This window comes from Schistocerca gregaria, chromosome 6 (genome assembly GCF_023897955.1).
Source record: "Schistocerca gregaria isolate iqSchGreg1 chromosome 6, iqSchGreg1.2, whole genome shotgun sequence".
Taxonomy (NCBI): Eukaryota; Metazoa; Arthropoda; class Insecta; order Orthoptera; family Acrididae; genus Schistocerca; species Schistocerca gregaria.
Genome location: NC_064925.1, coordinates 390,926,207 through 390,939,705, shown reverse-complemented (window position 1 = coordinate 390,939,705; position 13,499 = coordinate 390,926,207). Strand labels below are relative to the sequence as shown.

The following is a 13,499-nucleotide window of genomic DNA, read 5'->3' as shown; positions in this document are numbered from 1 at the left end:
TCTCATATCAGGATATACATCCAGTTATGACTGTATTAATTTTGTCCAGAACTCGTCCACTTCCAGTGCATTTTCTGTTCCTCGATGAAGTTTCATCTTCTGAGCAGGCAGTTAGACATGGCTAGCATTGAAGCATGGGATGAACAGTTTGGTCTTCTCCACAGTCACAATGAATGTCATCTTGATCAGTGTAGCCCCATCTTTCAAATTCACTTTGATCTTCCAACTGTAGATCTCAGTCTATTCAGGAACTTCTAAGTCATTCATTTCTCATTATAGTCAGAAGGTAAAGTTTCAGAAACTCTTTTCTACTCAGGAGGAAGGTAGGTCATAGCCTTTGGTAGATGCAGCCTACTTTTCTCAGCCATGGTTCTAAGTGCCGTCGATGTTCTAAGGAAACTCCTCCTTGACTTCAGTCATTGCAGATGCAGTTCGTGCACATACAGAGGCAGGATTCTTTTTTGTTCCACTGTCTTTTTTTCCTCATTTGCAGCTATTTCTCTTTGAACAGCAGTTGGTGCTATTCTTCTGACGTGATGAAGCCATTTGACTGGACTATATTTAAAGTAACCTGTTTTGATTCAGCAAGCATCATTGAGAGCTATGTCCACCTGTTTGCCATGTGTTGAATTATACCAAACAGGTCATGCATACTCTGCTGCATAAAAGCATAGTACTGTTGCAGAAATTTGTGTAGAATGAGGCTGGCTAGCCCACTGTAATATGGACAGTTTCCATAGAAGATTGTTACTAGTGGAGGCTTTTTACATGGCGTTGCATGCAATGCTTCTTGAAAGTAAGGGATTCCTAGATATTTTGTGGTATCATATTGTTTCAGTTTGACACCTGACCAAACTGTCTTTAATTTGCAACTAGCTTCCCTGGTTCTCCTTATTGTAATTCACGCTATAAAAATGAATGCACATACAACACTGTAATTATTAAATATATATAAATTAAAAGTTCACAATTTGTTCTGCACTTTTTTTCTGTTTAGGTAATTGTTATATATTTGCTTTTCTTTACAGGTTATTGACAAATTTGCTGATCAAACAAAAGACATGATACCAGAAGAGGTTGCTGATGATGAAATAGCAAGCAAATCAGAGGATGAAGAAGAGGATGGTAGTGAAAAAGAGACTGTTGATGGAAGCGAAACAGAAGATGACTTTGTTGATAAGATTTTGGCAGGTTAGTGTGTACCAGACAATGTTATGAAGTGTTATCATGTATGTTGGAAATGAAACCTATGTACTGGAATAAATTAGTCAAAGAGATAATTAATATCAAATAGGAAACACTTTTTAACATTCTGCAAAATGGTATGTATTTGGACATGACGTGGTTTACAGCTTCTTGAGACACTATTAGGTGAAAACAGAATGTTGCAACACAGATCAAATGAGGTGCAACTCTCACAGGTTTTATTTGTACAGAAGACACAAAAATGATGACATGTGAAGTGTGTACATAGGAAAGCATTACATTTTTGTCACACAGAAAAAGTTACATTAACTAAAAATGAAAACGAAGTTTTCTGATGTGAAGATACAAAGGGCAGGCAAATGAAAACAAGGCTTGGACATTGTTAATGCAGGTTGGTATGTGTGTAGAAGTTTTCTGTATGGGGAATCAGGAAGGAACAGCATGCATGTTCACCACCGTGTCGTGTGTGTGTGTGTGTGTGTGTGTGTGTGTGTGTGTGTGTGTGTGTGTGTGTGTCTTCACTACGGAGGCCAGGAAGGAGGAACACTGAGACGTAGTGTGATTTTTGACTGCAGAGGGATTGTCTGGCAGTGCAATTCATGCCCATTACCCCTTCTGTCATTGTTGCAGTGAATGCTGCCACCAGAAATGACCACAGTGGAGGGTGAAAAACATTCGGCTCATGTTGGGCATCAGTCACAGTATGGATATGGATCATGCCATCATGACAGAGCATCAGAAGTTCTGGAAAAATCTGTGAACTGAGGGTTCTGCACAGGATGATGGAAGAGCAGAAATTGATCAGAATATCAACATCACTACTGCACCTGGAATGGTATCACAATGAAGAAGAATATCAGTTCCTGTACTATATTGTCATGGGAGATGAGACATAGTGTCATTTTGAGCCAGAGAACAATGATTCACCCCTCTGAAAAATTCAGAACTGTGCATGCCAGCTCCAGGAAAGACGTGGTAACATTGTTCTTTGACTGCAAGGGCCAACTGCTCATTGATTTTCTGGAACGTGGTGTCACAATTAATGCACAGCGGTATGTAGACACATTGCAAAAATTTATGTGCACCATCAAATCCAAGCACCCAGGAATGTTGACAGATGGTGTAATTCTGTTGCAGGCTAATGCCCAGCCAGACGTTAACAATGTTGTTTTGACAACACTACAGAAGTTTTACTAGGAAGCCCTTACACATCCTCCACACAGTCCCGCTCTCTCGCCGTGGAATTTCCATATTTTTGGAGCCCTGAAGGGGAGGACATTCATGACTGTCAATTTGCTTCAGACAGAGGTGCATGCCTGTGAGCACTCATAGTGTTCTAAGCAACCGCAAATCTCCCTTTCATTTGACTACCCCTTATACATTTAACAGCTGATGAGAAATAAAATTGAAATTACAGGTCTGCTCTGGTGTTTATAACTAAAAGTTAAATAACAGAGGAGGAAAAAGAAAACTGATTTGGTCATTTGACAAGATCATCTCATAACAGAATCCTCTTGGGTAAAATATTCCGGAGGTAAAATAGTCCCCCATTCGGATCTCCGGGCGGGGACTACTCAGGAGGATGTCGTTATCAGGAGAAAGAAAACTGGCGTTCTACGGATCGGAGCGTGGAATGTCAGATCCCTTAATCGGGCAGGTAGGTTAGAAAATTTAAAAAGGGAAATGAATAGGTTAAAGTTAGATATAGTGGGAATTACTGAAGTTCGGTGGCAGGAGGAACAAGACTTCTGGTCAGGTGACTACAGGGTTATAAACACAAAATCAAATAGGGGTAATGCAGGAGTAGGTTTAATAATGAATAGGAAAATAGGAATGCGGGTAAGCTACTACAAACAGCATAGTGAATGCATTATTGTGGCCAAGATAGATACGAAGCCCACACCTACTACAGTAGTACAAGTTTATATGCCAACTAGCTCTGCAGATGATGAAGAAATTGAAGAAATGTACGATGAAATAAAAGAAATTATTCAGATAGTGAAGGGAGACGAAAATTTAATAGTAATGGGTGACTGGAATTCGAGTGTAGGAAAAGGGAGAGAAGGAAACATAGTAGGTGAATATGGATTGGGGCTAAGAAATGAAAGAGGAAGCCGCCTAGTAGAATTTTGCACGGAGCACAACTTAATCATAGCTAACACTTGGTTTAAGAATCATGAAAGAAGGTTGTATACGTGGAAGAACCCTGGAGATACTAAAAGGTATCAGATAGATTATATAATGGTAAGACAGAGATTTAGGAACCAGGTTTTAAGTTGTAAGACATTTCCAGGGGCAGATGTGGACTCTGACCACAATCTATTGGTTATGACCTGTAGATTAAAACTGAAGAAACTGCAAAAATGTGGGAAATTAAGGAGATGGGACCTGGATAAACTGAAAGAACCAGAGGTTGTACAGAGTTTCAGAGAGAGCATAAGGGAACAATTGACTGGAATAGGGGAAAGAAGTACAGTAGAAGAAGAATGGGTAGCTCTGAGGGATGTAGTAGTGAAGGCAGCAGAGGATAAAGTAGGTACAAAGACGAGGGCTGCTAGAAATCCTTGGGTAACAGAAGAAATATTGAATTTAATTGATGAAAGGAGAAAATATAAAAATGCAGTAAATGAAGCAGGCAAAAAGGAATACAAACGTCTCAAAAATGCGATCGACAGGAAGTGCAAAGTGGCTAAACAGGGATGGCTAGAGGACAAATGTAAGGATGTAGAAGCTTATCTCACTAGGGGTAAGATAGATACTGCCTACAGGAAAATTAAAGAGACCTTTGGAGAGAAGAGAACCACGTGTATGAATATCAAGAGCTCAGATGGCAGCCCAGTTCTAAGCAAAGAAGGGAAGGCAGAAAGGTGGAAGGAGTATATAGAAGGTTTATACAAGGGCGATGTACTTGAGGACAATATTATGGAAATAGAAGAGGATGTAGATGAAGACGAAATGGGAGATACGATACTGCGTGAAGAGTTTGACAGAGCACTGAAAGACCTGAGTCGAAACAAGGCCCCCGGAGTAGACAACATTCCATTAGAACTACTGACGGCCTTGGGAGAGCCAGTCATGACAAAACTCTACCAGCTGGTGAGCAAGATGTATGAGACAGGCGAAATACCCTCAGACTTGAAGAAGAATATAATAATTCCAATCCCAAAGAAAGCAGGTGCTGACAGATGTGAAAATTACCGAACTATCAGTTTAATAAGCCACGGCTGCAAAATACTAACGCGAATTCTTTATAGACGAATGGAAAAACTGGTAGATGCAGACCTCGGGGAGGATCAGTTTGGATTCCGTCGAAATGTTGGAACACGTGAGGCAATACTGACCTTACGACTTATCTTAGAAGAAAGATTAAGAAAAGGCAAACCTACGTTTCTAGCATTTGTAGACTTAGAGAAAGCTTTTGACAATGTTGACTGGAATACTCTTTTTCAAATTCTAAAGGTGGCAGGGGTAAAATACAGGGAGCGAAAGGCTATTTATAATTTGTACAGAAACCAGATGGCAGTAATAAGAGTCGAGGGGCATGAAAGGGAAGCAGTGGTTGGGAAAGGAGTGAGACGGGGTTGTAGCCTCTCCCCGATGTTATTCAATCTGTATATTGAGCAAGCAGTAAAGGAAACAAAAGAAAAATTTGGAGCAGGTATTAAAATTCATGGAGACGAAGTAAAAACTTTGAGGTTCGCCGATGACATTGTAATTTTGTCAGAGACGGCAAAGGACTTGGAAGAGCAGTTGAACGGAATGGACAGTGTCTTGAAAGGAGGATATAAGATGAACATTAACAAAATCAAAACGAGGATAATGGAATGTAGTCAAATTAAATCGGGTGATGCTGAGGGAATTAGATTAGGAAATGAGACACTTAAAGTAGTAAAGGAGTTTTGCTATTTAGGAAGTAAAATAACTGATGATGGTCGAAGTAGAGAGGATATAAAATGTAGACTGGCAATGGCAAGGAAAGCGTTTCTGAAGAAGAGAAATTTGTTAACATCGAATATAGATTTATGTATCAGGAAGTCGTTTCTGAAAGTATTTGTTTGGAGTGTAGCCATGTATGGAAGTGAAACATGGACGATAACTAGTTTGGACAAGAAGAGAATAGAAGCTTTCGAAATGTGGTGCTACAGAAGAATACTGAAGATAAGGTGGATAGATCACGTAACTAATGAGGAGGTATTGAATAGGATTGGGGAGAAGAGAAGTTTGTGGCACAACTTGACTAGAAGAAGGGATCGGTTGGTAGGACATGTTTTGAGGCATCAAGGGATCACAAATTTAGCATTGGAGGGCAGCGTGGAGGGTAAAAATCGTAGAGGGAGACCGAGAGATGAGTACACTAAGCAGATTCAGAAGGATGTAGGTTGCAGTAGGTACTGGGAGATGAAGCAGCTTGCACAGGATAGAGTAGCATGGAGAGCTGCATCAAACCAGTCTCAGGACTGATGACAACAACAACAACAACAACAAGAACACTGGGAATCAGTAAACATACGGCACAGAATGCCAGCTTAGTATTACATTATTATTGTAAATTCAGCTTTATTTTTCATCAGTTATTAAAAGTGCCCCTACTTAAAACATTTGTTTCCCTTTTAATTAACATAACTATTTGTGTGTGACAAAAAATTAATGGTTTCTTATGTAAACACTCAAAATGTTATTTGTTTTTGTACCTTTTATATCTTCCATGTAAGCAATATCTTTGTAAGTCACACTTCATTTTATCTTTGTTTGTAACAGTCAGTTGTTACCTGAAGATGGCGTAAGATGCTGAAAGCTGATTCATGACCAAATAAATATGGTTTTGCAGAACATTTGGAAGCGTTTCCTGTTTAACATTATTATTATGTTATGTCAAGCACCTACGCAAAACCCAGTCAGTATTAAAGGAGATTGTTGTCATCAGTAGTGGAAACTGAGACAATGCTACTGGTAATATAGAAACATCTGTGATGAATATTGAGCTTCTAAAGAAGGGCATTTCTTCTTTGAAGACAGTGGGGAAAAAGAGGACAAGAGACAACTGGCGAAGAAATAAAGATAAGGAGGAACGCAAACACAAAGGTAAATTGTGAGTGCGCTATCAGTCCTCAGTCAGACATCTAACTTTACATACACTGTGTGATTAAAAAGTTGAAGCACCCAGAAGAGGAGGAGGAAAATATGTATGGATGGATATGTGTGTGTGTGTGTGTGTGTGCGCGCGAGTATATATGTGCGCGAGTATATACAGGGTGTTTAAAAAATAACCGGTATATTTGAAACGGCAATACAAACTAAACAAGCAGCGATAGAAATACACCGTTTGTTGCAATATGCTTGGGACAACAGTACATTTTCAGGCAGACAAACTTTCGAAATTACAGTAGTGACAATTGTCAACAACAGATGGCGCTGCGGTCTGGGAAACTCTATAGTACGATATTTTCCACATATCCACCATGCGTAGCAATAATATGGCGTAGTCTCTGAATGAAATTACCCGAAACCTTTGACAACGTGTTTGGCGGAATGGCTTTACATGCAGATGAGATGTACTGCTTCAGCTGTTTAATTGTTTCTGGATTCTGGCAGTACACCTGGTCTTTCAAGTGTCCCCACAGAAAAAAGTTACAGGGGTTCATGTCTGGCGAATACAATCACCAACAAACTTTACATATTCAGATACACCTTTACCTTTTACCCAAATGAATAAAGACTCATTTAGAGATATTTTCCTCCTATTACGTGTATACAAAGACAAAGCAGAGGTTGACATATAAGCAGATTTAACAAAATCTTTATTAGCAAGTTCGGCCATATGGTAGGTACGAAATGAAATAATGTCTCTGTCAACAAAACTTTCCAGTCCGGGAACAATGGGTACTCCTGTACCTCCATGTGCAATTGCTACAGTAAACCATCCATTACCATGACCAAAAGAATCATTAATATCTAAACTAAAATTAAGACGACAACCACAGAAAACAGAAGGTCCGTCCAACAAGGCTTGAGCAGCGACAGACTTGACTGGTATACGATTCTTCTTGTCTCCAGCTGTTGTAGCAAATTCAATGTTCTCGATGGTTTTGTACACTGTCTGTTGTACACTGTATGTTTAGGATAGCCCAAAGCAATCACACGATCATCGAAATATTCATTCAGGAAATTAAAGACGGCGGCCGTGCGATGTGGCCGGGCACCATCTTGCATAAACCACGAGGTGTTCGCAGTGTCGTCTAAGGCAGTTTCTACCGCCACAAATTCACGAAGAATGTCCAGATAGCGTGATGCAGTAATCGTTTCGGATCTGAAAAATGGGCCAATGATTCCTTTGGAAGAAATGGCGGCCCAGACCAGTACTTTTTGAGGATGCAGGGACGATGGGACTGCAACATGGGGCTTTTCGGTTCCCCATATGCGCCAGTTCTGTTTTTTTGACGAAGCCGTCCAGGTAAAAATAAGCTTCGTCAGTAAACCAAATGCTGCCAACATGCATATCGCCGTCATCAATCCTGTGCACTATATCATTAGCGAATGTCTCTCGTGCAGCAATGGTAGTGGCACTGAGGGGTTGCCGCATTTGAATTTTGTATGGATAGAGGTGTAAACTCTGGCGCATGAGACGATACGTGGACGTTGGCGTCATTTGGACCGCAGCTGCAACACGGCGAACGGAAACCCGAGCCGCTGTTGGATCACCTGCTGCACTAGTTGCGCGTTGCCCTCTGTGGTTGCCGTACGCGGTCGCCCTACCTTTCCAGCACGTTCATCCGTCACGTTCCCAGATCCTTTATTGTATCACTTTTCGGTCCTTTGGTTACATTAAACCTCCGTTGAAAACTTCGTCTTGTTGCAACAACACTGTGTTCTAGGCGGTAGAATTCCAACACCAGAAAAATCCTCTGTTCTAAGGAATAAACCATGTTGTCCACAGCACACTTGCATGTTGTGAACAGCACATGCTTACAGCAGAAAGACGACGTACAGAATGGCGCACCCACAGACTGCGTTGTCTTCTATATCTTTCACATCACTTGCAGCGCCATCTGTTGTTGAAAATTGTAACTACTGTAATTTCGAAAGTTTATCCGCCTGAAAATGTACTGTTGTCCCAAGCATATTACAACAAACGGTGTATTTCTATCGCTGCTCGTTTAGTTTTTATTGCCGTTTCAAATATACCGGTCATTTTTGAAACACCCTGTACCTATCCTTTTTTTCCCACTACGGTAAGTCTTTCTGCTCCCGGGATTGGAATGACTCCTTACCCTCTCCCTTAAAACCCACATCCTTTCATCTTTCCTTCTCCTTCCCTCTTTCCTGATGAAGCAACCGCTGGTTGCGAAAGCTCGAAATTTTGTGTGTGTGTTTGTGTGTTTTTTTATTGTGTGTATCTACCGGCGCTTTCCCGCTTGGTAAGTCTTGGAATCTTTGTTTTAATATATTTTTCCCATGTGGAATGTTTCTTTGTATTTTATTGACAAAGAACTTGGCATTATAAGCCCACTTATCAGAACTACATTGCACTGCTTTGGCCTGACGCATGCTCTGATTTGGTTGGGAAGCATGTCATAAAGCTGTTGTTTCCTCTCCTTATACAAACTGGCCCACAACTGTTGTAACTGGTCCTTGATAACCTGTGTGCTAGCACTGGGCCGGAGTTGATACTTGAGCTGATCACACATGTTCTATTGGGGACATGTGAAAGGATCTTGTTGACCATGGGACTGCCTGAACATAGCACAGACAGTTCATAGGACATGTCCCACTTGTGAAAAGGGATCATCTTATTCAAAAATGGCACTGCATTACTGTCATGTGAGGGGTAATGTATGAGGATGCAGGATGTCTATCAGAGGACGCTCAATCACTACCGTTTGTGACCTGAAGTTATACATGATAGCTCCCTATATCATGATGCCAGAAGTCACACCACTGTGCCTATCCAAAACATTGGAAGAACTGGACCTCCCTAGGTTGCCACCACAGTTACCAACAATGGTCATCCAAGGTACTACAGGACCACAATTCATCAGTGAACACATTGTGATACCATTCATCATCAATCTGTGCTTCTCCATCAAGACATCACTCCAAATGCAGCTTTTTGTGTTGTATTAATGGTAACATATACAGGAGCGGTAATTTCCTAAAGCTGCTAGTGTCCGACTGATGGTGTGACATGACACACGGTATTTCAGACAGCCTGTCACTTGTTCTAGAATGGCAGGCACAGACTTGAAGGGATTACAATGTACCTTGTGCTCTTAGTACAATGTAGCTGGTGGCCATTTGTGTTTGTTTGGAACCTGTCCTCACATTCCCATGCAGTCCGACATTGGGCCGCAGTCATGTCCATATGCCTCACAAATCTGGATATTGCATGATTCAGACCAGCTGTCCAAGTGGGGACACACAATGAGGCTCCTTTTAAACTCTGTAAGGTGCTGATAATGCTGTTCTCTCACTTTATATACCCTACCATGCTTGGTAACAACACTAAACACAAACAACATGAATGCATTGTGGTGGCCATTCTACCTGCTATTAAGGATTGCAACTCATCTGCTGATGATGTGCATGTCTACAAGGTTACATTGACGTCTGACCATTTCTTCTGGGTGTTCCACTTTTTTTGTCAGGCAACGCATGTAGGCTACAAGATAGCCAGACAACTAAATCTACAAATATATATGTATTTGTACAGCTCATGGTAGAAAGTGCTTTGTAATAATATTAGCCATTTCCCATTCTATTCTATTTCCATTTGTAGTGGAAAAAACTGTCTGTAGGACTGCATTCTCATCCTTATTTATGTTATTTTCTCTGTGCATGGTATATGATGGAGAGAATGTCACTTGAATACTAACTCTCTAAATTTTCTTAACAGGACTTTATGGGAACAATGTTGGCTTTCTTATGATTCCCATTTGTTTCTAAGCTGTACTGAGCTACTATGATCCTAGGGACATGTACCCAAATTCCTGGAATGTTTGTTTTGAGGCCTTCTTGATAAGAACCCCAAAAATTAGAAGAGTACTCTGTCACATTAACATTTTATACATGGTCTTCTTAACAGATGGAATACATTTATGCTGTCATCCTTGCTAGTACAAATTTCACTTGTTCATTCTATTTCATACTTCTTCATAGTAGAAGCGGTGATAAAAAATTTCCATCTGAGAGCATTGCTGCAGCATATATGCAACATAGTGCAACTCCGATGCTGGTATATAAGGACCAACATTTTGGCAAGCGAATACTGTGGGAATCGCGTCTTTCCAATGTGCATGTGGTAAATGCAGAAACTTGAACTATGGTGACATCATTACCAGATGTTCCAAACAGGACCAACATGCTGTTAATGTTTTTTTGGCTGGTGAAGGACAAACACCAGCAGGTATCCATCGGAGAATGAAGAACATGTATGGAGCAGCATGTATTGTGGAATGGGTGCTGCTGCTTCATGATAACATGTGTCCATACATCACAAATCTCATAATGCAGAAGTTATGTCAATTCAAGTGAGAGATACTTGTGCACATCCCCTGCAGTCCTCATTTCTCCCCATTTGATTATCATGCCTTTGGGCCCAAAAATTGGTCTTGAAAGGTCAATGATTCCTGTGGAAAGATGATGTGCAGCAAGCAGTTACATACTTCTTCATGCAGCAGGATGCAGTGTTTTACCAAAAGGGTACCTTAAACTTGATTGCCTTAGTGATCAAAGGAATTTTGGCTGACGGGCAAATTAGTTAGGACTGTATGGCCTTCGAATGGAACTTTTTGATTGTCCCCTTATATTACATCTCAGATACCTGGACAATGTTCTAATGCAGGGCATTCAATTCTGCACATTAAAGGGTACAAAACCAGTGATGAATTTAAAGCACGAGGAGGCAGAATCTTGATAAAAATTAAAACTGAAGAACAAAAGAAAAAAAGCATTTAGAGCTACTTCAGCAACATAGTTCAGTTGTTCTTGTGTTGCATGATATTACAAGCCATGGAGAGAGTCAAATCAGCAAGTTAACATACTCTGCTTATTTTCCATATGGAGTTGTATTCTTGGGTAACTCATCTTTAAGAAAGAAAGTAATGGAAAAAATTGTTGCAATTCAGTCCAACATTTTAGAGCCAAATCTAGTATCCACATTTGCATAGATACAACTCTAGCCATCGGCACATGGTGGAGGGTACCCTATACCACTGTTGGTTATTTCCTTTCTTGTTCCACTCACAGATAGTGAGGGAGGGAAAAAGTCTATCTATATACCCCCGTTTGAGCTTAATTTCTCATATCTTATTTTCATGGGCGTTACGCGAATGTATGTTAGTGGCAGTAGAATCATTAAGCAGTCAGCTTCAATGCTGGTTCTCTAAATTTTCTCAATACTGTTGCTCGAAAAGAACATCACTTCCCCTGCAGGGATTCCCATTTGAGTTCCTGAAGAATTTCCATAACACTTGCGTGTTGTTCGAATTTAACAGTAACAAATCCAGCAGCCCGCCTCTGAATTGCTTCGATGTCTTGCTTTAATCCAACCTGGTATGGATTCCAAACACTTGAGCAGTTATCAAGAGCAGGTAGCATCAGTGTCCATATGTAGTTACCTCTGCAGTTTTGTAAATTCTCCCAGTAAACTGAAGTCGAGCATTTGTCTTCCATACTAGTCTTCACATGCTCATTCAATTTCGTACTGCTTATTTATACAAAGTGACTGTGTGACGCAGATCAGTATAGTTGTTGTATCTGAACATTATGGGTTTGTTTTTCCTACTCATCCATATTAACTTACATTTTTCTACATTTACAGCTAGCTGCCATTCATCACACCAACTAGAAATTTTGTCTCAGTCATCTTGTATTCTCCTACAAGTCACTCAATTTTGACACCTTACTGTGCACCACAGTGACATCAGCAAACAACCTTAAATAGCTGCCCACCCCGTCTGCCAAATCATTTATTTATAGCCAAATCATTTATGTATATAGATGACAAAAAGCAGTCCTATCACACTTCCCTGGGGCACTGCTGATGATACCCTTGTCTCTGATGAACATTTGCATCGAGGACAACAAATTGGGTTCCATAACTTAAAAAGTCTTTGAGCCACTCACATATCTGTGATCCTATTCCATATGTTTACACCTTTGTTATAAAGCGTGCAGTGGGGCGGCAAGTCACATGCTTTCTGGAAATATAGAAATATGGAATCTGCCTGTTGTGAGAAAAGGGCAAGCTGAGTTTCACACAAGCAGTGCTTTCTAAAACTATGCTGATTTGTAGACATAGGCTCCTCAGTTTCACGAAAATTTATTATATTCAAACTAAGAATATGTTCAGTTACTGTGCAACAAACTGAAGTTAGGGATAATGGTCTGTAATTATGTGGGTCCGTTTGTGAACCCTTCTTAGGAACAGGAGCCACCTGCGCTTTTTTTGAGTCACTTTGGACTTTGCATTGGGCAAGAGATTCGCAATAAATGCAAGCTAGGTGAGTGGCCAGTGCTGTAGGGTATTCTTTGTCAAACCAAACTGGGCTTCCATCCGGATCTACTGTCTTATTTGCTTTAGAATCTTTCAATCATTTCTCTGTGCCAGGGATACCTATTACTTTGTCATCCGTGTAGGAGTCTGTCTGGTGTTCAAATGATGGTCTGTTTGTACGATTCTCCTGTGTGAACGATTTATTGAATGCAAAATTAAAACTTTGGCTTTCGTTTTGCTATCTTCAACTGCCACACCAGACTGGTCAACAAGCAGTTGGATGGAAGCCTTAGGTGCGCTTAGCGACTCTACATAGGACCAGAAGTTTCTCAGGTTCTCTGCTAGATCTTTTGCTAAGGTATGACAGTGGTAATTGTTGTATGCTTCACACTTAGATCTGTTCGCAGATGCACCAGTCTCTACTAAATGACTCTTATCATCATTTCTGCATTCTCTGTTGAAATGAGAGTGCAACAGCCTCTGCTTCCTCAGAATATTCTGAATTTTGTTATTAAACCATGTTGAGTGTTTGCTGTTGTTAATCCACTTACCAGGCACATGACTTTCCATACCATGATTTACAGTCTGCTTAAACTTTGCCAATAATTCCTCTATATGATGTCAGTTCACTGTCTCTGTGATATACTAACATCTGCTAAACTGCTCTTTCTACCAAAAACACTGTACTAGCCTTGTTGACTGATATATTAACTTCCGTAACCATAGTTGCTATAAGGACATCATGATCACTAATACCCATTTGTATACTGGTGTTGATAAGTTAGGTCTATTGCTTGTAGCT

General features: G+C 40.4%; 1 protein-coding gene across 4 annotated transcripts in view; it reads left to right on the top strand.

Annotated features, from left to right (window-relative positions):
- LOC126278152 (death domain-associated protein 6-like) overlaps positions 1-13,499 on the top strand; it is a 154,443-nt gene that overhangs the window by 114,297 nt on the left and 26,647 nt on the right. For 2 of the 4 annotated variants that reach the window (XM_049978048.1, XM_049978049.1), the window contains exon 7: positions 1,029-1,191. In XM_049978048.1, the coding sequence (XP_049834005.1) occupies positions 1,029-1,191 (163 nt within the window). Of the gene's footprint in view, positions 1-1,028; positions 1,192-1,836; positions 2,749-13,499 lie in introns of those variants that run through there. The other 2 variants (XR_007550658.1, XM_049978051.1) reach the window with 2 other exon arrangements.